Here is a 23,589-nt window from a genome sequence, read left to right on the forward strand (position 1 = left end):
TCAACAAGCAAAATRTATAACATCCTCTTTGGAAAGTGCTCTGGAAGCTGTAAGCTTGGACATGAAGTCATGTTACAGTACATTACACGTGATAAATTTGTTATTTCTTTGTCAGCTGCTGGCTGTGGTTGTTTTGACCTAGGATCAGTTTGGGTTGCTCCATTCAGTTGCTAACATCACTCCCTAACGCCTTGGTGTGATGCCAGTAAGGAATTATAAATATAGACATATACAAGAGGGCTTAWGGTCAGATGTAAAGTGAAGCAATGCTTTTGGGCTTCGCCTGAGTTACTTTCTCATTCCCAAAATAATGTGACTTGGTTTCAAGCATTGCCGCTCTTCCTAGTAGTCCCTGTGGAGGAGCCTGACATGTTCATTCTGTTCAGTTTCAGAAGCATCACTTCAGCATTGAAGCAACACGGCTTAAATTAGTAGAGGCGGCTAACTACGTAGATAAGGTGAGATCAGGTGAGACCAGGTGTCTTTGAACTGAGGGAAGTGAAGCTAAAATCATGAATTATGAAAATTATTTGACATTTCTTGTCAGTGATTTGGGGAGTGGAGAGTGTTTGCCAAACAATTCTGTTATTTGGACATCAAGGATGATGAGGGAGTGGGAGTCTCCGTTCCTTACCACATAGTTGACACGAGTATCCTACATTTTAATACATCTCCATATTAATTATGCTTCCTAAATGCTGTCTCGTCCTCTCCCTCACCCTCTCTTCTCCTCTTTTTTGACAAAGACTGAGGTATCCACTTAAAATTGCAGAAATCTTGCCAAATAGCCCTGGAAGGTATCATCCTTGCAGTGGTAAACAGTCTTCCTGAAGCAGCTCCTCCTCCCGGCTTCTCACGTCGATTTTTTCCACACTCTCCTTCTCCCCTTAAATTACCTCTTGCCCTTTCTTTACCCTGGTGCCCATGAGGACTTGTCCAATTTATATTTGATGTAGGCAAAAATTCTTTCTTTCTTTTCAGGAATTTTGACATATCTGAAGGATGACATCAYCTGCCTCTAGTATTTGTTTATCTAGAAATCTTATCTCTGTCATTTATTAAGTGACAGAAGCTTAGTATCTGTAGTCCAATGCAGTTGAGGTTTGTGGGTGGTGCTCTGCTTCCAGAGCAGAGACTGCTAAGTTGCAATGTATTTCTAGAGAAAACATCTTCCCTGGACGTGTGTGTTTGTAGAAGCATCTAGCAATATTTAGAGACTTGGTTTAAAATGCTGTAGAATGCATTACTGGTGCTCAGTTTGTCATCTTTCTTCTCCTGTATCTTTTAGTTTTATAGATCCCTGAATATCCGGATTGCCTTGGTGGGGCTGGAGATCTGGACTCATGGGAATAAATGTGATGTAACTGAGAATCCTTATTCCACCCTGAGGTCTTTTCTGGCTTGGAGCAGCAAAGAGCGGGTGTACAGAAAGCATGATAATGCCCAACTAATTACGTAGGTTTATTTWTCTTGAAATAACCAATTTCTGCCTAGGGGATTGCTTGGGTGGTTGGGATTTCAATATACAGTCAATATTGTTCGAAGATTTGGAGTAGCAAAATTAGGGTTATGTAGTAAACACTCAGGCAGAAATGTTCGGSCATTCAGAGCACAATCCCTTTAGCAAAATTGAAAGTCCCAGGCTATGCCACAGAATCATTCAGATGTATCAAAGTGTGCATCAGGATCAAAAATCAAGTGTAGCCAGCATTACTGTGTGTATCAAAAGCAACTGTACATGAATGTTTATTCTCACAGTTTATTGCCCAGCTTCCTTCCACATCTTATCTGAACCATAAAGAAGAACCGTAAAGGGGAACTGAGCATTTTGTAGAAGTCATTAACTCCTTACTCATCCTACTGAGTGAGACGTGGGAGACGGGTTCTGACTGATGCTGTGATCTCATTAGGGCCAGTACCTATGGCCAGTAATGTAGATATTATTAGAAGGAAAATCTGCAGYAACATGTAGATCTACATGTCTCTCTCATGGCAATGAATTTACCAGCAAATAGTGGCGAATCAGAGAAGGACCATGTGGGAGCAAAATTTAGAGATACTTTCCCATGTTTTATCACTTTAACATTATTATGTTTCATTTTTATCTGAGTATTTTATATAAATCATATATATTTTATATATATAAGATTGACAGGTTGGTTCGTAAAGCAAAGTACTAGTCCAAGAGAAGGATAGGTGTTAAGGCTTATAGCTCTGCTCTAAAGTCCTGTAATTGCAGATATCACTAGAAAAAATGTTTTCACCTGCCATTCTGTTTAGGAATAAAGCTATACAAGCATGTACAGAGCTGTGTAATAGCCGTTCTGTTCATGTATAAAGCTGCAGGATGCAGTTCTCTGCCTCGTTGTCTCAGGAGCCTCAGTGCTACTTCATGGTCTTCCTGTGTTATTTATAGGGGTATCCCATTCCAAGGTACCACAGTTGGATTGGCTCCTGTGATGGCCATGTGCTCTGATTTCCAGTCAGGAGGAGTAAACATGGTAAGTTATTGCTAATACCTAATAATAATAATAATACCTAGTACCTAATAAGATGTTTCTTGGCAGCAGTGAATAGTGCATGGTGTAAAAGTCTCCTAAAGCTTAGGAAGAAAAGATTTCCTTGTCARCTCAGAGTCATGAATAACTTCAGTTGGTATTTTCTGCATGCAGCAATGAGAAGTGCCATATGTCTATTGACTGAGAGATGCACAGGGCTGGCACGGGAGAAATACTTAAGCACCTCTCTGGCTTTGTGCAGGATCACTCTGAGAATGCCATAGGTGTTGCTGCTACCATTGCCCATGAGATGGGACACAACTTTGGCATGAATCATGATTCCTCTGGCTGCTGCACTACCAGTGCTGAGGATGGAGGCTGCATCATGGCTTCTGCAACTGGGTGAGTCCTTTTTACAGAATCTTGCTGGGAAAAGTAAAAGGCTTCGTTATAAAGGGTTCAGGAGAGAAAGAGCTGGAAATGCAGAATGAAGGTGGATCTACTGCTGCCTGCCATAGGCATCATATTTATAGAGATATATCAGCATCAGATGGCTATGCGCAAGACTGGGCTTAGATGACATGGAGATGTTATCTAAGGATGGAATTTTAGATGTAATTCTAAGGATGGAATCTAAGGATGGAATTCTGCTAGACTTCAGTGGTCAGCTAAAAGCCTGCATTTAGAAAGGAAGCAATAGCTGTTTTTGAGAGGAAGAGAAGTAAAGAGAGACTGGGGAAACCCAAGAGGATTTCTGAGTTTATTTTGCATGAGGAACCACATGACAGCTTTCATATTTCAGTCACATAAAAAYCCCAGCCAAACCCACTCACTTAGTTACATTTCCTCAAGCCTTATTGTTTGGGCTTTTATCATTTTTTTTTACAAAATAATTTCCCTTAAATGCCTTCCTTTTACATCAATGATTCCTTCCAAGCAAGGAAAATATTAATGTGAAAAGTGAATTGGTGTGCATATAGAACGTGTAATGCATAAATGCATGTATGATCATAAACAGAGTTCACATTCAATCGCTGTAGAAAACAAAATTCATAATTCATATAAAAGAAAATATTCAAGCCTATAGTAATGAGACAAGAGATAGGAAAAATGAAGCATTGGTTTTATCAGTTAAATTCACAGTCAGAATTGTTCTGGCAGAGTTGTATATAAGCCAACAGTAATATAGATTGCCATACTTATGAGTTCTCAAGGTTCATATTTTGTTTCAAGAAATAGTTATTTTATTATTTTTAGACCATTTTAATATAAATCTCATTTCTAAAAGTAGCCTAGACACAAGCTGGATCTGATTTTGAACAGGTACACAAAATCACGATTCACTTGAGGGAGCTGCGCCCTTTGACATTTGTCAGGACTTGCATGTGCTCATACTTTTGTGCTCTAAACCATTGCCCAGTTCTGTCATGATGTTTCTCTACACCTGTCCATATTCAGGCACCCATTCCCCAAGGTGTTCAACCAGTGCAATAGAAAAGAGCTGGAGAAGTATCTGCAGTCTGGTGGAGGGATGTGTCTCTCCAACATGCCGGATACCAAAAAAATATATGGTGGGAAGAAATGTGGAAATGGCTACTTGGAAGAGGGGGAGGAATGTGACTGTGGAGAGGTGGAGGTAACAATTGTTTAGATCCAAACATTTGGGGCTTAGCTGGGACACAGTGTTTTTTGGCTGCATACTCTGCAAATACAATTATGGGGTACATAAACAGCTTTGGTTTGTTCAAGAGGGACACTTATCTGCTGTATATGTAAACGTATATGCAATATAAATCAGGGTGGTAAAGCACTGCATGTAGCTAAACCTGCCGTGTCTGGTGTAAAACATTCCAGAACTCAGGGATGGTGTACTCTGTGATTAAATAGAGGGGATGACTGCATTTGTTTAAGTCTTCTTGCACATTGTAGTTTTATATATCTTAAAATTGGCTTTACCTACAGCTCTATTCTTGATAAGGATGGGGCTTCTGTTAGAACCTCAGCTTGCTTTTCCATGTTATCTATGCCTCAAATAATCATGACAAAAGACAGTCTGGACCCAGCAGCTAATATTCACCACAAGTAATGAGCATGACCTATCCTATCCAATATATCTAAGAGAGAATATAAGTATGCAGTAGTGTAATTTGACAGGTGTTGGGTTTAATGATCATATGGAGAAGGAAGACTAACACTCTGTTTGCATGTACATCATGTGCAAGAACAGATTAACTTCACCCGCACACGCGGATACTCTGGCACGTTCTTGTCTTGAACATCTGCCTTCTAAACTCTGCTGTGTCTCGTGTCTTCCAGGAGTGCGACAACCCCTGCTGCAATGCCAACAACTGCTCGCTGAAGCTGGGTGCTGARTGTGCCCATGGCAGCTGCTGCCAGCACTGCAAGGTGGGTTTTCCTCAGAGAAGAGAGGGAATAATGGGCTGATGGAAGCACGAAGTTGGAAAATGGAAGTGAAAGGAAAGCAAATGTAGCCAAGCACATAGTTTAGCTCCCTACTTACCCAGTGTAGTCTCATTTTTATGAAGAACAGCTGTGGGTGTGATTATACCAATGGAGTCTTTTTATTTCCAACTCTGTCTAATTTAAACTAGTTGTCTTGACTCCCATTATAACCTCATACACAACCCATTAGGATGAGCAGTAAATGCTGCTGGAGTGAAGTCATAGCACTTCTTAAACACTTGCTGTAGGGTGGGACGAATCACATTTCTGTCCTTTGGCTCTAGAGGCGATCTATACAGAACAACTCCTCCCAGAATTAGGCTGGATGACATCTTGGACGACACGTAGCAGGGGAGATATGTTATACATTAGAAAGCTGTCTCCAACAGAAAAAAAAATGACAAACTCTGGAACAGACTTCCCAAGTGGGGAATTTTCTGAGAATAAATTACCCAAACAACTGTCAGAAAAGGTTTAGGTAAATCAGATTCTGCCCTAGGACAGCAGGAGGTTGGGCAGTGTCCCTTTGAGGTTTGTCAGCCTTATTTCCTGTGCATCATCTCGTCCGTACCTAGGGAATGGGACACAGCCACTAATTTGATTCTACACAGMTTGTCTAGTTAATGAAATTACAGAGTCATTTGGATCACTGCTGACCTCAGAAAACCTAAGATGAAATGCCAAAGACTGCAATATTTTTTTTCTTATCTAACTGGAAACATTGTGCAGACCACAACCATCAAGAAGACAATCAATAATATATATATTTTTTCCTTTATATCCTTTTAGCTGATGTCTCCAGGAACTCTCTGCAGAGAAAGATCAGGACTTTGTGACCTCCCAGAATATTGCACTGGAGAGTCTCCGTTTTGCCCCCCAAACTCATACCAAATTGATGGGGCTTCCTGTGAAGGAGGAAAGGCATATTGCTACAGTGGCATGTGCCTCACTTACCAAGACCAGTGCGTGCAGCTGTGGGGGCCTGGTAAGGACACTGTTTGCAAAGAAATATATTGTCATTTGAACAGCCATTATTATGTGGCATCCTGCTATTATTTACCCTATATATGACAATAGCACCTATTGTGTCTATCTACAATAGCAGAATGTGCATGGTGCAGTTATGGTATGGGATACAGTTTGAAGAGCTTCAAACTAAATAGACAGAGGAGATGAAACAGGAGGGATGTGGTATGGGAGCAGTCACAGGACAGCAGCAACAAATCAAAGATTAAACCCAGGTCTCYGAGACTGGACAAGGTGCTATTGGTATCCCTAGAACTCCTCAGAGGTGTGCTAGAAAAGTCAAGATTATTTAGGCCTGCATGCAACAGCTTAATAACATCTGTTAGATCTCCAGGGGGATGAACCATGGTGTTGACCTTTGACTTGCCCACAGGATCAAGCAGGAGCTAAGTGAGATCAGGGGAAACCCACAGCAAGCTGTCCTTTCTGCATGTTAGCAGGTGACAATCAGAGAGTGCTGGCACTGATCCATGTGCCATCCATTTGCATAGCCTTTGTCAGTGATGAAGTCCAGGAGAMCTTTCTACTGCATTTCTTGCTTGGAGGAGGCAACACAATCGCCATGCTTAGTATCTCCCAGGAAAAAAAGAACAACTGAGTGATTGGTGTGGGGTGAGACAGGCTGCCAGACTCTGGGGCATCACTGATGTGAGTCTCTCCCATGCAGGAGCAAGGCCAGCACCAGACACCTGCTTTGAGAAAGTTAATGCTGCTGGAGACATCTATGGGAACTGTGGGAAGGACATCTATGGCAACTACAGGAAGTGTGAGATGAGGTAAAAAGCCAACGGGCAGTGAAGAGATGTTAGTTGAGGAACTCATGTTTCTACATATTACAAATCTTTGGCCCAGTAGATCAAATCATGCTCTCATTTCACTCTCTCTGCCTCCTGGGAAACCAGTTGCATTCTGCTAAGATTTAGTGTCTTTACAACTGAAGCATTAAAATCACCCTTACCCCTGCCTTTTGCATTTTAAAACAACTAGTTGAAATATATTTATGTTTCTAATTCCAGCATAAAATTGGATTTTCAAATCTGTAAATTCAGATGCAGCTTTCTAGCTTTTTTGTCTTTATGATTTTATTGAATCTGGCCCTCCCAATGGGAATGACCAAATGGTACCTTTAGTACCCATTTAATACTATTGCCTGGAATCGTTTCTGGGATTTTTTTTTCTTCCTTTGAGCAATGACTCAGCATTGCTGCTTTATTTGACATTTACAGCTGCACATGTCTGCAAAACATTCACTAGGCCAGAAACACTCACTTTTGCCTTTCCTTTGAAAACAGAGATGCTAAATGTGGGAAGATCCAATGCCAGAGCTCTGCTTCCAAACCCCTGCAGTCCAATGCAGTTGCTATAGACACATCTATCCCCGTGGGAAGGACACAGCTGAGGTGCCGTGGGACGCATGTGTACAGATCTGAGAGYGAAGAAAAGGAGATGCTGGACCCCGGCTTGGTGTTGACGGGAACGAAATGTGGGAGCCAACATGTAGGTGCAGCCCTCTGTACCTATGTGAGAAAGTTCAAAGTATCTCACTTGAGAAGCGCGCTGTGGTTATTAAGCCATTCATTTCTTATATCCAATGCYTTTCTAGGGGAATTTATGTATGTTAGAAATTTAATTTCTTAGCAACTTCTGAGAAGAGTGGGAAGAACTTGCCATATGTCAACTCTGTCCTGTGAAGCCCATGACTATATCAAGCTATTGACTTTTGAGCTCCCATTCCTCTCTGATTTATTTTATCTGGGATTTAGGAGAGGGTGGCTAAGCATTTGATGGGGAACTACAATAACTTTGCAGCCCTCTATTCTTCCCATGGTATTACTTGTATTGTTGAGATGTCTGGGAGTCTTCAAAACACAACGTAATGCAAGACAATATGCCTTTCATAATCCCAATCCTTTCTCTCCAGGTTTGCTTTGAGGGACGCTGCCAGAACACATCCATCATCTTTGAATCCGAAAGCTGTAACAAGAAGTGCCATGGGCATGGAGTAGGTTTTCTCCTTTTTATATCCATTTTGAGTTGAGGCAGGATGAACCATCATTCATCTGTGGATGTTTATCAGCTAAGTTCTGGTACTACTGCACGAGTTGCCTGGATGGTAAACACGCAGGAGCTACTTTAGCAGCCAGGCAATAAAGCTCTGCAATAAGAAATCTTCCCCGTGTGGGAGGGGAGAAATCCTATCTTTCAAAGTGTGGAGATAAGGAAAGGAAAGGAATTTTTAAATGCTGCTTTTCTCCTGAATCGTGATTAGTGGCACATCAGCAAAATCATCCTAGTCTTCTGGGGAGAGGGAGAATTTCCAAGGAAATAATAGGCATTTTCAGCCCTGGAAAAGGAAAGAGCACTTATCTCCCAGTTTATGTTGATAAGAGTCAACTGTGTAGCCTTCTTTAGGACACAGCACTAAAGGAGTCTTTCTGTTCCAGGTTTGCAATAACAACAAGAACTGCCACTGCAACCCGGGATGGGCTCCCCCATTTTGCAACAAGGAAGGGCTGGGAGGAAGCTTGGACAGTGGCCCCCCACTGCCAGAAGGTGAGTGGGACCAGTCCAACCTTGGTGGYGTTTCAGAAAGTCTTGGATCAGGTTGGGAACAAAGAGTTTGCATTGCACTGATTAAACTTTCTCATCCTCAGGCTTTTCAGTGGTGGAAATTACGCTAGCAGTCCTGGCTCCAATTCTTCTTGTTATTGGAATCATGATTTTGTTTTGCTATCTGAAATGCCGGCATAAATTTTTGATCTGTTCTCTAAGGAAGACCCCACAGTTTAGGTAAGTCATCAGAGCTAGACTTTATTTTCTGCCATCTATTTCTTTCACTGAAGGAATATTGCAAGGGCTGTTGGAAATATAACTAAAAAGGCTTGTTGGTATATTCAGCATTTGCTTCTCATTTTTTGGGTAACAGTTCTGTTAAATTATAGAAACGGGAAAAAGTAGAAAACATGTCAAGGAAATAACATTTCCTTTTACCTTTTCTTTCTCTGTCAGTGACATGCCTGGAAGCGGCCATGCAAACCCTGCCTTCAAGCCAAAAACTCCTCAGGGACAGAGAAAGGTAGAGACAATGTCACCTCACCCAGTACTACCAGARACACAGCTGCCCTGCTAAGTGGGATTCAGTTCTCTTTCAACTTGCCATTAGAGATGGCTTTTCAAATGATAGAGAAAATACAGCCTTGACACCCTGGCTGAAAGTCTGTGGGAGCTGGCTGTATATATCCTTAAAAGAAGGATGAAGAAGTGTATGAGCCCTGTATAGGCACTTATTTCTCCTGATAGATCCTATTCTGCCATTTCTTGCTCTCAGGAATGTAGAAAGTACAAACACTGGATTTACTTTCAAACATTACATACTGCCCTACTGCTGACTTACTATGTTCCCTCTACTCCTGTTTCTACCTTCTATCCYTGGTTGTTCTAGACTACTGACTTGAGGTGGAAATAACTAACCCCTGGAATCTGTGTGTCTTCTACTCAGGCTATTGGATTCCCTGAAGTSCCATTGAAACCTCCTCCCCAACAAGCTCCAGGTCTCCGAATAAATGCACAGCAGCCTCCTGCTTTCTCCAGTGGCTCCAGCTGTGGTGGTGGGACACCCTCGTGGCTGGCGCATCAGATGGTCACAAAGGACACTGCCAGGCGGACACCTCCGAGCAGGCCAGCACCTCCTCCTCCTCCTCCCAAAGCCCCAGTGTCTCAGGTAGGATGATGATGCTATGCTGTCCTGCACGTGAAATGTGGTTAGGGAGTTTGCTSAGTGAGGATGGTGAAGCCTGTTGAATGTTGCTGGCAGGTGGGATTAGGAGTGCTCACTGGGTATCATGTGTAGCTGAGACTCTSTCCCGGTGTCTGGCTGTGATTTGGGCTCTCCCAGGACAGGGTCAAGTCCAGGCAGCACTGAGCTGGACACAGCAGCTCTGGGAGAGAGGCTTCCCTTCCTCCAGAGGTACAATGTTGTTCTGCTCTAATTTAGACTTAGCTTGGCATCCTAATGGGAAAGGTGGGGTGAATGAGCCATGTTGTACCACCTCATTCCCCACGGAATAGGGAAATATATGGAACAAAATTTCTCTTGGTTTTACTGGAGAACAAAAATAAGGTTGCATGGGGGAAGCATAAGACTTAACTAACTCTTCTTATGTGAGTGTCCTAACCACCAGGTTACTTTGAATGCTATAAGGAAAAGGGATGTTATCTATTTCCCTTACTAGTAATCTTGTTCCAAGCTTAGTAAAAACCACACATTTCTAGGAAGAAAAATAATGCAAATAGATTTGCTCTGACCTAACCTCTTTTTAACAAAAATTTATCCACAAACTTTATTAGGTTAGGACCATCCTAGGAAGAAAAGGCTCACGTTACAGAGCACAGCATCAGGCTGGCTCCAAGGCAGCACCTCTAAAGGATATAGAGGAAAATAACAACAAAATGGTTTAGTGAATGGGTTTTGTTTCTTGCTCCATTGTTTCAATGAACAGCCACACGTGGGCAGGAAAAAAAAAATCAAAACAAAAGCAGGAAGCCAAATCTAATCAATAAGGAGTAGGTATCCTTCCCAGCTGCTTGTTGACATTGTGGTCCCTCTGTGACACATCCAGTCTTTTTATATCAGTCAGATGTCCTAGATGGGATGCTTGCCCTAGGATTTCCAAAAGAAGCCTAGTCGTTTCTGGGCTGGAGAAGGGCCATGAGATCTACACAATAAACAGGAAGTCATTAATTTCATTGCTTGCCAGTGTCGGTCTCTTCCTAGAKGGTTGTGGTAGTTGCCAGATTTGCTCCCTTGCTGCTGCTCTTGGTGATCCTTGAACTCTGCTCTTGGTAGAAGTTTGCCTGACTTGTCCTTTCTGTGGCCATAGATGCAAGGCCTAGGGGAGTGATAGATCCCCCAGCATTAGCTGATGTAGCCATCGAGCATTGCACTTGCACATAGTYGAAGGTAAAGGCAGGGTTTTTGGGTACCCTCCAATTTCTGCATGCAGCTGTGCTTATTAAATCAACACCTGTAAACCAATGCCTTAGCCCAGAAACTAGGCAACAACAGGAGGTTAGCTCTTCTCCTTTCTCCCCAAGGGCATGCTTTACACTGAAATTCATTAGACTGATGGAAAATACAACGCTTAGAGTATCCCACCAGGGATAGCTGTGCACAAACCAAGAAATAATTGACTGTAGGCAGGTGTTGGACTGTGTGTGTGTGTTTGTACAACCACATTGTGCATGCATTGTGTGTGCAATCATAYAGGGAATGTATGTAGGGGCAATTCAAGCTCTTTCTTTCTTGCTTAGGATATTTCCAGGCCCCGGCCACCCCAAAGAGCTTTGCCAGCCAACCCTGTCCCCGCCAGACTCAGGACCCGGCCAGGGGATGGCCCTGCAATTCCCCTGCCCCCGGCTCACGGGAGGAACCCGGGACATCTCCATCCACCAGCAGAGGTAGGGATCAGAGCACATGGGGACACACACCACCAAGAAGTAAAACTATTTCCCCAAAAGAAATAAATGCCCCAAAGAGCAGAACCTTGCAATGATGCTGCGAAAGACCGTCATGCACAGTCATAACTAATGGACCTCAAGGAGTGTTGGCTTGGTTGGCTTTATTGTAAGGACCTCTCTTTTTGCTTATGAAGCCTTTAGTGTGCTAAGCAAAATGGGCCTAATTCTGCGGAATAACCAAATAATCCTAAATGAAAACAAGTGCATAGCCAGAGCAAAGCTCAGGGCAGGTGTATGCTCAGCCTGTCTATATTCTGAAACAACCAACCTGATTCTCTCTGTCTTGGAGCACTTCCCAGATTAAACATGTAGGGTGCTTGAGTAGCGAGGAGGTGGAAGTGCATGACACAAAAGGCAGCAAACTGCACCCCACAGAAACACCTCCACTCCATACAGCACAGATGCTACCTACAGCATACTTGAAGTAGACTATAAAAATGAAAATTAAACCATTCTGAGCTCCAAGGAGAGTGSAGGGGAGTTTTCCATTTGAGGCGTTAGGGTAGGAACATGCGTGACCAGCGGGCAGCATTTCCTCTCAGGCCAGGGCTCACCTCTTCCCTTCTCCTTCCCAGAACGCAGGAGTCAGGATGGCTGGAGCAAGGAGCGTCCTCAACGGGTGACACCTGTGCTCCTGCGGCGCCTGTGGGCCCCAGTTTGGCCCCTGCCAGCCCAGGATTCACAGGGGCTTGGACAGCCCTCATCACTCAACCAAACATACGTGATTCCAAGAAGAATCCAAACTCCTCTGGTTTTCTCGCCGTCAGGCTTGGCAGGTGCAAACTCAGAAACTGTGTCAGTACCTGCCATGCTGGACTCTATCTACCATGCTCACAGCTTTTCTTGTGTAGAGATACCTTGTGTATATGGTATTTAATTGTTATTGTGCAATATTCAATGCAGGGGGATGGGGTCTTTACATGTTTTTTATCAGTTATTTAAGTGTTTCCAAGAAGAATGAGCTGAGTCCAGGTGCTAGCCTTGAAAGGCTTTTATGTAAGATCCAGGCCTGTTTGCCTCCCTCAGCCCATGCAGCAGCTGCAGAAGCGTCTGTTGGTGCTATACAGAAACCACTGCCTCTTGGGAGAGCAGGACACAGCCTTTGATAAAACTTCTCCAGTTTATTCTCAGTTTACAGTGGCTGGCAAGCTGGGCCACAGCAGAGAGCAAGCAGCCCACAGGCACACTCCTGGTTGAAATACCTGGATTATGGATTTTTGGTAGAGCAGATGAAGCATTTTCCCAAGGTGACCATCTTCAGCAAGATCTCTGCAACCTTGGTCTCACCAGGCTCTTGTGTGTCTCAYGTTGGTGCTGTAAGAACAAAGACCTCTCACCAGTGTCACTTAGACACTGGTATGGTACGACAGAGAAACTCTCAAACCAGGATACGGGGCAAATGGCCAGAGGGAGGTTCAGCAAAGCGCTGAAGCCTCCTCTCCACTGCATGGTACTGCCCAACTTCAGTAGACACTTTCAGTAGACACTTTTCATGTGTGTGTGTGTATATATATATATTTTTTTTTTGTGGGGGAGTGGGAGCCTTCAGCTTGTGCTGAGCAGCATTTCCACACTGGCTGTTGCCTCCTCCTACAATGAGAAACCTACCTTAAAGTTGCCCTATTGGTAAAACAGCAGGAATATTAATATGATACATGGTGCTTTCATAGGACAGGTTGTTTCCTCCAGGCTTTTGCTCTGCTGGAGGAAGGTGTCCGCGTGCACTTTAAGCAGCTGATTGTTCTGAACCTGTGGACCCACCATCMTGAGGCTGATTTTTCTCTCTTACTGGTTTGGGCTTTTGTATATTTCTTTTCCCTTAGAATTTTAAATGAAGACATTTTGTTACCTCAAAATTATTCTGTTTCCTTGCAGTTATTTCTTAGGAGAACACGGAGTTCTAAAGGAGAAATTACACAATTTTCTCTCTGAGTTAGCACGGAAAGAAATCTTCAGTGTGATGCTGCTGCATAAGCAACAAATTGTAATATTTGCTTAACAAAAAAAAAAAAAAAAAACTTTTTCTGGTAGTTCTTTTTCCCTAAGCTCTGCACAAAAAAAAAGTCAGATAAACCTTGAGCACTCAGATTAAATTTGTATTATATTTAACAGTAATTCTGTACCAAACCAAACCAGTTTTTGCAACATTACTACCTCTTTCTCCCCGGGAAACAGTACGCAGGGTGTATCTTGAATTTCTGATTGACTATTCATGACCTTGAACATTTTGGACTTTTTATCACCTTCTACAGGCCTAGAAAGTAAGTTAGCCTAAACTATTYCTCTTTGAAATAGTGGACAGCAAACAAAAACCAATGATATCGTAACCATGACATGTCTCTCTCTGCAGTTAGTGATCACTGTCCTCAGAGACTTGTGCTGGTCTCGGTGCTTTGATGCAGTGATAAAACCAAAGGGTTTGTGCAAACCCTATTTGGTCAGGAATATTCCTGGCTGTGAAGCGAAGCTGGTGAGATGGAAATTGCATCCATAGCCACTTAAACCTTGAACACTTTTCYCTCCGGTGCCAGCTTCTCATCAAGATCAGTCAACATCTATCTGAGATGCTGAGAACAGGCCCATCTCAAACTCAAACCATCCAAAGCTGTCGTTCCTTAGGAGTTATAGAGCTGAAGAGCTTGTTTAGCAGCCAGTTTTAGTACTCATGGGCGGAGGTCTAGTCTTCACATCTGCCAGGAGGTGGCCTCATGTGGCAGTTACCATAACATAGATTAAACCACAGCAGCATGATCCTGTATGTGAGTCCTCACTGACTCCTGAGGACAGCAGCATCTTTCTGCTACACCCCTTGCTTTTTATCAGATGACCATCCCATCAAAAATGACTAAGATCATTTTCACAGCACTTCATGTGCAAGCATTGGTTCTAGTTCTTCAGAAATGCTTCTAAACACACAAAGCTCAGAAAACTGTACATGCCCAAACCCTAATGGGAAGCTCTAGCAGTGGAATATCACAAAGCCTCCCAAAGGTTATTTTTAGTAAAGCCTTTAAGCATTTCATGTGTATCCACATTGAGTGAAAGAGAAAAAAAAAAAAAAAGACTAGAGGGAGGAATAAGAGATGACAATGTATTTAAAAAAAAAAGAAAGACATTACTTGGGAGAACACGTATAAAAATACATCTCACTTTTCTTACATCCATGTGTTAATGGTTTACAATAATGCTCTCTGTGCATCTATGCAAATACTTGAAGAATGCAATTCATTGTGCCTTTTGCCTACTTCCTAATAAATTTATCACTTGACATTAATCAGTGTGCTGTCACTGTGTGGTATCATTATATCCTGGAGCTGACAGGTTCATGGTGGAATGGCCTTTCTGCATGTAGCTCTGGGCCACGGAAAGGCTGAGTCCCATTTGCTCTTTTTCCAAAATAACACATAAAGCAAACAACCTATTATGATTCCAAAACCAAATTACAGAAAATTACTTGGAGTATTTTCTACTACCAAAGGAGGGCGCAGCTGTTTTATTTTATGGCCACAACGCTCTTTAGCAGCGCTCAGGTTTCCTGCAGTTTATCCCCATTGACACCAGAAAAATAATTCAAAACTTTCAGATGCACCTTGAATATTTTTTTTTGAACCAGCCTTTATTTCCCTTTCCAAATTCCTCCCTGAAGTAGTCCTGAAGTGTTATTAAGAGTTTGCAACTTCCTCCTGGAAGGACACGTCTACAAACAAGGCACAACACATGGTCTGGATCAGGCCCTGCAACTTCACCGAAACCATCAATACAGCCCCGGCAGTATAGCTGCTATGGAAAAACTTCAAAAATCACAAAAGAAAACAAAAATCTCTCTTTAAACCAATTAACTCTGCTGCAGGGAAAGTCCTGCACATCACAAAAGCTTAAATCGATTTCTCTGCCACAGGACTCATGACTTGGCTCTTGCTGCTTGGCTATAGAGGGCTTCTATTCCAAAATTCACCACATTCCCTAATAGGTAATTAAAGATAATTGTACAAGCAGAATTTACATAGCAAGAGTACACCATTCAGTCCTTGCCTTTCTGTACAAGTGTCTAGAAAACAATTTAAAAAAAATCCAAACATTAATCAATGTATCAGTCATGGCCTGGAAATAAGCACATCAACATGTCTGCCATGGGGAAAGAAGGTCAGAATAAACACTGAACCTGCCAACAGACAGAGATCAGACTGGGCCTCTGAGAGGAGTTGTCCCAGGAGAATTGTATTTCAAGAGGATTTTCATTTCCTGCAGCCCAGTGGATGAAGTCCAGTGACACTTAAACATAACCCTTGCTGACACACCATTGCAATGATCAATCCAAGGCCAAGTGAAAGACTTCGCTTGACTCTCCCAGGTTTTGGATATTATACCGTGGTTTTTATTTTCTGCATTTCCTTTTTAAATTGCTCAATAGCATATTGAATATTAATATCAACCCATTCAGGGTATTTTTCACCCAGATCTTCAGTCTCCAGATATTTGCATATAATACATTAGCTGTAGATCATAAAGACTTTGGGTTTATCCTCTGGAACAATACTGCCATTGTCTGCATCTATCAGGATGTTCTTGTCATCTTGGGTGACTGGGGCCTGCTCTTCACTCTGGAGGACCTGTGGCAAGTTTCCTAAACTGACATCCATATCTTTGAAGGCATGGAGCAGAAAAACTCCCAGAATTATGGTGAGGAAGCCACAAACTGTCCCAATAATGTCCACGACAGTCATAGTGACCCATTCCTTGAAGAGAATAATAGATGTTGTGATGACAATGGTGGTGAACAGCACATAGTAGATGGGAAACACCAAAGAAGTGTTGAAAATGTCTAGAGACTTATTGAGGTAGTTTATTTGCGTAGTGATGGATGCCACCAGTGTGATGACCAGGATCCAAGTCAATGGGTGCTGCAGCACAGGCTGGCCAGCAAAGAAGCCCTTGATGGCAATACCCAGGCCTTTGACAGATGACACGGAGAAGGCCCCAATAACGGAACAGATAGTGAGGTAGACGAGGATGTTCCTCTGGCCATAGCGAGGTGCGAGGTAGACGATCAGAAGGAGGCAAACAGCCAAGAGGATCGCAGCGTAAGCAAGGAAACCTTGAAGGAGGAAGCAAATAACAACTTGAAACGAGCTGGGGTTATGGATGCCAGAGCAGAACATATGGCCCAGCCCTGAGAGAGAAAATATTACTTGACCATCCACTGGTCAAATGCGACTCAGTGCAAAGCAGTAATGCACCAGAGTTACACTACGATAGGTCATTTTAAAAACTATACAGAGCCACCGAAGTGGAGGAGGGTTTGTGGATTTACTCCAGAAAGAGATGTGAAGCACAGGTCTGATAAAATTGATTTTCCCACTAAGTGGGCTCCATCCCTAGGAGTATCCCTAGCTTGTGGCATACCTGGCTCTCGCAGCTTCAAAGTCATTTCATCCAGAGTTGTGACTTCCTCGTCCTCTGGGGCATGTATCACCATCACTGTGCTGCCCACTATGCTCAACATGCAGCCCAGCTTTCCCAGAAGGTTTAGCCGTTCTCCAAGTAAATAGGAAGACTGGATGGCACTGCACGGGATAGAAAAATAATATCTGGTGATGCCTTGAAGTCCTTGAAAGAACCGCAACTAAAATAACTGAAAGAGTAGCCATACTTGATAAAAGGACACAAATGTGGAGTAAATTGGTTCAATTCCAGTATGTTATTACAGATTCACAGTGCAACTACTGCCTAGCTGAGCCACAGAGAGGCACTCTCTATAGCTCCCAGCTCACATATAAGCAGGATGGAAAGAAATTTTCAATGGGTTCAATGGCAAATCTTCAGAAATACTTGTGGTGTTTCCAGAGCCACTCACAGCTTCTGGGTATTAGGATTTTTTTAATGCTCCAAGAAATGAATTCAAGGATCAGTGTAATAAAGAAACATAGAAACAACAGACAAAATGCATTATTTTTGACTTGTTCACCAGAACTATTAAATTTAGGAAAATTTTAAAGGGAAAGGAACTATATTTATGTCTGTTTTCAATAAAAACAATATGACGTGAAGTAAGTAATTATTTAAGAATGGTCTCAGACCTACCATCCTCACCCCATTAGTGTTTTTGTTGTTGTTTTTTGAAAAGAATACCAAGATATTTTTATTTTAGACAGAATAAAACGTATTAACAACACCTCAAGTCTTGCTACCTCACAAGACAACCGGGCAAACAAACAAACAAACAAACAAAAGTCAAATAGCAAAGCATAGGTCCATAAATCACCTTATGAGCACGCTCAGGGCCCCCAGCGGCGTGACGATGGTCGCAGGAGCAAAGGCATAGGCGGCAAAGTTGGCAGCCTCCCCTCCACCCACTAAACAAACAAAAGAAAGATAAACAGCCAGGGAATTACAACGTGTTTTTTGTTTTCTCTTGTACATTTGCAAAATAACTAGAGCTCAGCTAGAGGAGTTTTGCTAAATATTTCTGTGCTGCATTAAGACAGTGTGTGGAGGGCTAGGCTGTGCCACAGCTGACCCACATGAGCTTGCTAAGCCCCTATAACCCAGGCACACCTGAACATGTGCCTGGTGTGGTTAATGAGTTAAGGAGYAGCAGCTGGCCAGGAGGAGGTTTTGCAGGTTGGAGGGTATGGGTTGCGCTATATAATATCTTCCTGATCAGCATGGAGTTGTCCTTGTTTGAGTGGTCTCTTTTCCTTGAGCAGTGAGTGTTATGCACTTGCTTGGGCTGGTTTTGAGTAGCTGTGTTATGGCAGTTGCACAGCAAGAACAAGGCTCTGTTCTAGGGAGCTGAAGGGTCAGAGCAGGACAAGGGTGCCTTGAACTACTGCTGCGGACAAGGTTGCTCTGCAAAACCCACTTGTGAAACCTGCTTCTTTCTGCACAACTGCAAGTCTTCTTCCAGAAGAGTAATACTACAGCATGAAATGGGGGATTTGATATTTGTTCAAGACAAATTGTACTTGAAGAAGTTGCTATGAACATCTCATTATGCACTTTCTGCTGTTGAAGCAATGCTTTCTGAAGCCTTCAGTAGTATGAGAGGCTGTTTGCCCTGTGCCTGGTATGCAGCCAGAGCAGCTGACTGCCTTATTGCAGCTCAACTTTTCATCTTGATTAGGTAAAACTGAGCTAACAAGTTCTACCAGCTTTGCAGGTGTACTGCAACAGGATGGCAAGAGAAATCCTATGTGGCTGTGCTCACTGCCTCTACTTTCCTTGAGGTACATCTGTAGAGGTCAGGGGACCCACCAGAAATAATGCTTGGAACTACTAGGTGCTGGGTTTCTTCCACAGCTGAGGTGCAAGGACAAGAGCTGAGCAAAGTAGCTGCTACTTACTGGTTAGCAATCCAGCCCACCAGAGCCAGTCCTTCAGGTAGCCGTGACCACCGTCTCCTGGGGAAGCAAAGCACACGTATTCAGAAGCTAACAAAAGTGTTCTTCAGGACAAGAGATGAAAATTCCCTCTCTGGAGAAAGATGAGTTGTAAGCAGAAAAGAGCAATAAAGACAACAGCCTGGAAGGACAGGATGTGTATGTGCATGAGAATTACATTGAATCAAGGTTTTAGCAACCTGTTTCCTTGCTGCTCGCCATGGAGGGGCCATAGGGTCCCAGGGCAGAGCGACGAGGGACAGCAGGGGCTCTTCCACACCCAGCACGTAGAGCAACTGCCTTCACCTCRTGTCGTGGACATACATGGGAGCTAAGGTAAGGCCAGGAGCTTTTCTTTTTCCAAGCGCTGATGGGAATCCTGAAATGGATTGTAGCTTTGCGAGAAGGGGACGTGCTCTGGTTACTCTCCCACAGTGATGGGATGTGCTAGGTGAGGAGACTGGGGTGCATGTGGACTCTTTGGCTTGTGGTCCAGGACAGGGTTGTGCTGTGATGTGACCTTAGTGAAAGCTACCTGCACCCTGACTCAAATGTGTACCTTCTCCTAGGTGCTGCCATGCATTGTAGGCCTGCAGAACTGCTAGAAATCCTGATATCATCTTTCTGTGGTTTAGTGATTTTGTGACTCAGTAATTCTGATGGAAAGTGTATTAAAATAACTCCATGAAAGCCTACAAAGTGTTACCAAGAGCTATTTGAAAGGAATTTGACTGTTAAAACTGTAGATCCAAGAGCATTCTAAATGTTTTTTATTAGGTTAAATCTGACAGGAATGGACATGTAACAGCAGGATTTGACCCACGCTTGAATTAAAGGTGTGCTCAGATACCATCATAGAAATACTGAAGTTGAAAGCTTAGATGAAGAGATTGTGAAAGTGAGTGTGGAGGGCTCAGGTTATGTGGAAAAAATCTCTTGCCAGGATGTTGAGGGCAGTGTTTGCCTTTTAAATTTCATCAACAAACTCACAAGTGCTGAAGTTTAAACATTATATTACTATATTTTGGAATTTTTTAGAAACTGCTGTTCTGTCATCTTATTGTGTGGAGCTTTTTTTTGGTTGGTTTGTTGACTGCAATTTTGTCATTAATTCTTGGTAAAACATCCTGAAAAAGAGGAGGGGTTTGCTCTCTTGTTTGGCTCTACTTTGGGAGGAGCTCATGTGAGAGGAAAATATGAAACTATACTAAGACTTTCTTGTGCAGAGTTAGTGCTGAAAAGTAAAACCCTGCAAGTTCAGCTGTTACACGCAACCCTTGTTGCATGCATGGGGATGGAGAAGTTGGGGTGAAACTCTGATGTGGATTTTGGTTCTGTTGTCAACTTTGCTGTTCTGCCTGGAAAAGTTGCTTCACCTTTCCCTGCCTCTGTGTTGCCATATATAAGATGATATTGTGATATTGTTGTTTTTTGAAAAATGATTTGAGAATTTCTGGACAAAACCACTAAATCAGAAGGGGGATGCAGCATGATGTTCCTATTACTTCATTTCCTACTTATGCAACTAGGTGAACTGCTAGTAGGACTTAAGTTGTTGCTAGAGCTGCAATCTTGTATGACTGCAATGCTGATGGGACATGTTGGGTTCAGCTGTAAACATTATTCCTTTGCCGTTCTCCATGCATATACACATGCACTTAAATACACACTTCACCCAAAGAGCTTGGTGCTCAAGGAAAGCTATGAATGAGCAAGCTGTCATTGAGCATTACACCTCAGGTGTGTCACTTCTACAGACCACAAGCAGAGTTCAGACACAGATCCTAGGTGGGCAGCACAGCTGTCCTATGTTCTCCCCCAAGGCCTTACCTGCTCTGGTGCCTCCCTTCTCCACCAGCCGTAGCAATCCCTTCTTCTTCAGGATGACGCTGCTTCCGATGAGGAGGCTGGAGAAGACAGCCAAGCCCAAGCCAATGTAGAATCCATAATTGCTTTCCAGCTGAGTGACCCAGGAGACATTTGAGGTCCCRTTGTCCTGACCAGAGTCAGCTAGGTCAGTATCGCTGACCACCCGGCATACAACCCGTCGAGAAAGGCAGGAAAGGGTAACCAGAGACCCTGTGAGACCACATGGAGAGAAAACAGATTTTCCTGTGTAAATAACAACTCTCACACAGACTCCTTCATTCCTGTCACTGACTGCACAGCTGATGGGATGTTGTCACCATAACAGCTTGGTACCCAAGCCCCTTGCTAACTTCATGTGCAGTTCTTGGCTTGTGTACCTGAATTCAGGACACCTGCTTGCTACTAGATTGAAATGGTGATGTTAGTGACATTTATATAGTGAAGTGACAATTCAAGCAAGTCACTACAGCCCTTTTACACCAAATGTGTCTACCATCTTACACAACGTGGCCTGGGAGGGCAGAAGGACTACTGTAATCGTCGAACTTCCAACTCACTCTGCCACTGTGTCTCTAACAAAATCCAGAATTACAAGCTACTATTTCCTATCTTGCCAACCTCCAGTGTTACYGATTCGAAGATCTTAGAGCTTTTTGGTCAATAACTCTCAGCAGCTGCCAGCTAGTCTGCAATTAGCTACTTCTAGTCTAATCTGGAGCAACTCTGGTGTTTTGTAACTGGATTTGTCCCAGCTCTGCTGAATGCCATCTGKTTGCTCACAAAAGAGAGGAGACTAATCACCTCTTGCCTTTTCTTGCCTCCACTGCTTAATGTTTGTTCCACCTATRTGCTGAATACCCGAGTCCTTGTAAAGCATGCTGAATCCCAAGAGCGCAGGAGGAGGCAGGTGGGGTGCTCCCCAGTTAACATCTAAAGCAGTAGCACAAAGTTTCTAGCCAAGGCGCATCGTTGCATGTGGGTGGAAAAATTACCGAGTCGCTCCTTATTCTCATATTCCTACCACACCCAACGCATCCTTCTACTGCAGCCTCACCCCTGCGTGGGAGAAGGACACTGTGACTGTGGAGCCACTCTAGCCATGTGGAGTATCAAGAAAAGTCTTCTTTTTAGTAAGAGTTTAAACTTCTGCCTGAATTCATGTCAGATTTAYGCAGCAATTAATTGTCTTCCCACACACATAGGTGCACTGTGGCTGAGTGTTCACAGTACCACAGGCAGGCTGGGCAGGGGAGCTGTCCCCAGACATCCCACCTTCTTCCCAAACCAGGAACCCACCTTGGTTCTTCTGCAGCCTCACTCACTTTCCCCTGAAGGTGTAGGTTAGGATACAGATTTTTTTTTTCTCCCTCTCAGAAGGACATATTCTAATGACCTTCTACATGAGTTTCTAGAGCTCCTTCCATGGATTTTTTTGATTGGGGAAAAAAATCCTTAACTGAGGAGACTTTCCCAGAGGAGCRGGGCAGGGAGTCCCACCACCTCAGCTGGCTAAGAGGCTCTCCTGTGTACTTTAGGGGGGTGAACATTTAGGGGGTTGACTTATCTCTAAAGGAAAATTACCCCCCCCCTTCCCTGCAGCCCCTGGCTGACACGCAAGGTGCTTGTCACTTGCTGATCTGGCTTTAGGAGACTTCCCAAAGCCAAACTTCTTTCCTTGTCCTGCCCGTAGCCCTGGAGGGAGTGGGAGCGGGACGAGAGGCAGCCCCGGAGCGGGAACGGACCCGCGGTACGCGGCTCAGCCCGACCCTCCCCTGGGAACCCTCCGGGCCGGGGGGCCGCGTAGAGCCCGGGCTCGCCCCTCACCCCGGGCTCGGCACCCACCGTTGCTGCAGCTGCCGTTGGCCTCCAGCGGCTCCATGTCGGGCTCGTGTCGGGCCGGGCGGGCTCAGCGCATCCCGCTGCCCACGGGAGCCGCCGCGCTGAGCCGGGCCGGGCTGCGCTGCCAGCACCTGCCCCGCCGGCTCCTCCTCCCCTTCCTCCTCCTCCTCCTCCTGCGTCGGTGCAGCGTGCAAGGCACCCCGTGCCAGCCTTGCACCCCTCCGTGCRATCCCCTTTCCCCCCCTATTAAGGCACCCCTGTGCAAGCCCTGCACACTCCCTGTCCCCCCCACCAAGCAAGACCCTACTGGGAAAGCGTCCCCCTCCCACCTCTCATCTGCAGCCCTGCTGCCCGGCCCAGTGTCCCCTGCCTGATCAGGGGCTGAGGAAGGGAGGAATGGGGTAGGGAGGCAGCTGAGCTCAGCAGCCCTTGCACAAAACTGGGACTAGGCTTTCTGGCTCTGCCCGGGTCAAGCTCAGCAGGTGGATGTGGATTTCTCCTCTGTGGTGTTTTTCTTTTCCTCTTTGCATCGGTTGGAGCAGTAGGAAGGAAGGGAATTGTCACACAGCTAGGGGCTGTGTTTCTGTGTATCTGGTGTGTGATCATGGTATTTGAGCCTAGTGTGCGAGGCTGTGGGACACCTGGGCATATGTGAGCAKGCTGTGTATGCAGAAAGGTTGTGGACTTTATGCTGCAGAGAGCAGTGTACAGAAGTTAAGAGTAAACAGGAGAAATCAAGCCCTGAGTCATGTTTGTATTTCAGAAAGCTTCACTTCTTACTAAAAGAGGTTGTTGGTACCCGTACCACAAGTGGCTGCCCATYGTACTCAGAAAACAAACTTCAAGAGGAGTTAGGAAGGATGCAAATTTGTAGATCTCTTTGTGGCAGGGTTAAAAGTTCAAAGTAGTTTTTTTCTCAAGAAAGAAATCAATACTTGGTTCACTATACAACCTCATACATGAGCATACTGCCGCAACAGATGGGGCTGCATGATTGG

At 44.1% G+C, this 23,589-nt stretch overlaps 2 protein-coding genes across 2 annotated transcripts in view; one reads left to right on the top strand and one right to left on the bottom strand.

The window, feature by feature from the left end:
- ADAM19 (ADAM metallopeptidase domain 19) overlaps positions 1–13,308 on the top strand; it is a 28,952-nt gene extending 15,644 nt beyond the window's left edge. Inside the window, exons 8-23 of the mRNA XM_026047524.1 lie at positions 387–458; positions 1,289–1,455; positions 2,417–2,501; positions 2,761–2,900; positions 3,957–4,134; positions 4,815–4,904; positions 5,751–5,946; positions 6,655–6,763; positions 7,280–7,484; positions 7,909–7,989; positions 8,432–8,540; positions 8,642–8,777; positions 8,997–9,063; positions 9,487–9,708; positions 11,298–11,444; positions 12,080–13,308. Of these exons, the coding sequence (XP_025903309.1) occupies positions 387–458; positions 1,289–1,455; positions 2,417–2,501; positions 2,761–2,900; positions 3,957–4,134; positions 4,815–4,904; positions 5,751–5,946; positions 6,655–6,763; positions 7,280–7,484; positions 7,909–7,989; positions 8,432–8,540; positions 8,642–8,777; positions 8,997–9,063; positions 9,487–9,708; positions 11,298–11,444; positions 12,080–12,127 (2,052 nt within the window). The 3' untranslated portion in view covers positions 12,128–13,308. The remainder of the gene's footprint in view (positions 1–386; positions 459–1,288; positions 1,456–2,416; positions 2,502–2,760; positions 2,901–3,956; positions 4,135–4,814; positions 4,905–5,750; positions 5,947–6,654; positions 6,764–7,279; positions 7,485–7,908; positions 7,990–8,431; positions 8,541–8,641; positions 8,778–8,996; positions 9,064–9,486; positions 9,709–11,297; positions 11,445–12,079) is intronic.
- Positions 13,309–14,612: 1,304 nt separating this feature from the next.
- On the bottom strand, positions 14,613–22,636 carry NIPAL4 (NIPA like domain containing 4). The gene is made up of 6 exons (XM_026047415.1): positions 22,595–22,636; positions 20,714–20,962; positions 18,848–18,904; positions 17,767–17,857; positions 16,908–17,068; positions 14,613–16,599 (listed from the first exon to the last, which is right to left on the bottom strand). The coding sequence occupies exons 1-6, from the start codon at positions 22,629–22,631 to the stop codon at positions 15,995–15,997; spliced, it is 1,200 nt and encodes a 399-aa protein (XP_025903200.1). The 5' UTR covers positions 22,632–22,636; the 3' UTR covers positions 14,613–15,994.
- Between the last annotated feature and the right edge of the window lie 953 nt (positions 22,637–23,589).

This window comes from Nothoprocta perdicaria, unplaced genomic scaffold (assembly GCF_003342845.1).
Source record: "Nothoprocta perdicaria isolate Ctin4 unplaced genomic scaffold, notPer1 scaffold_5, whole genome shotgun sequence".
Taxonomy (NCBI): Eukaryota; Metazoa; Chordata; class Aves; order Tinamiformes; family Tinamidae; genus Nothoprocta; species Nothoprocta perdicaria.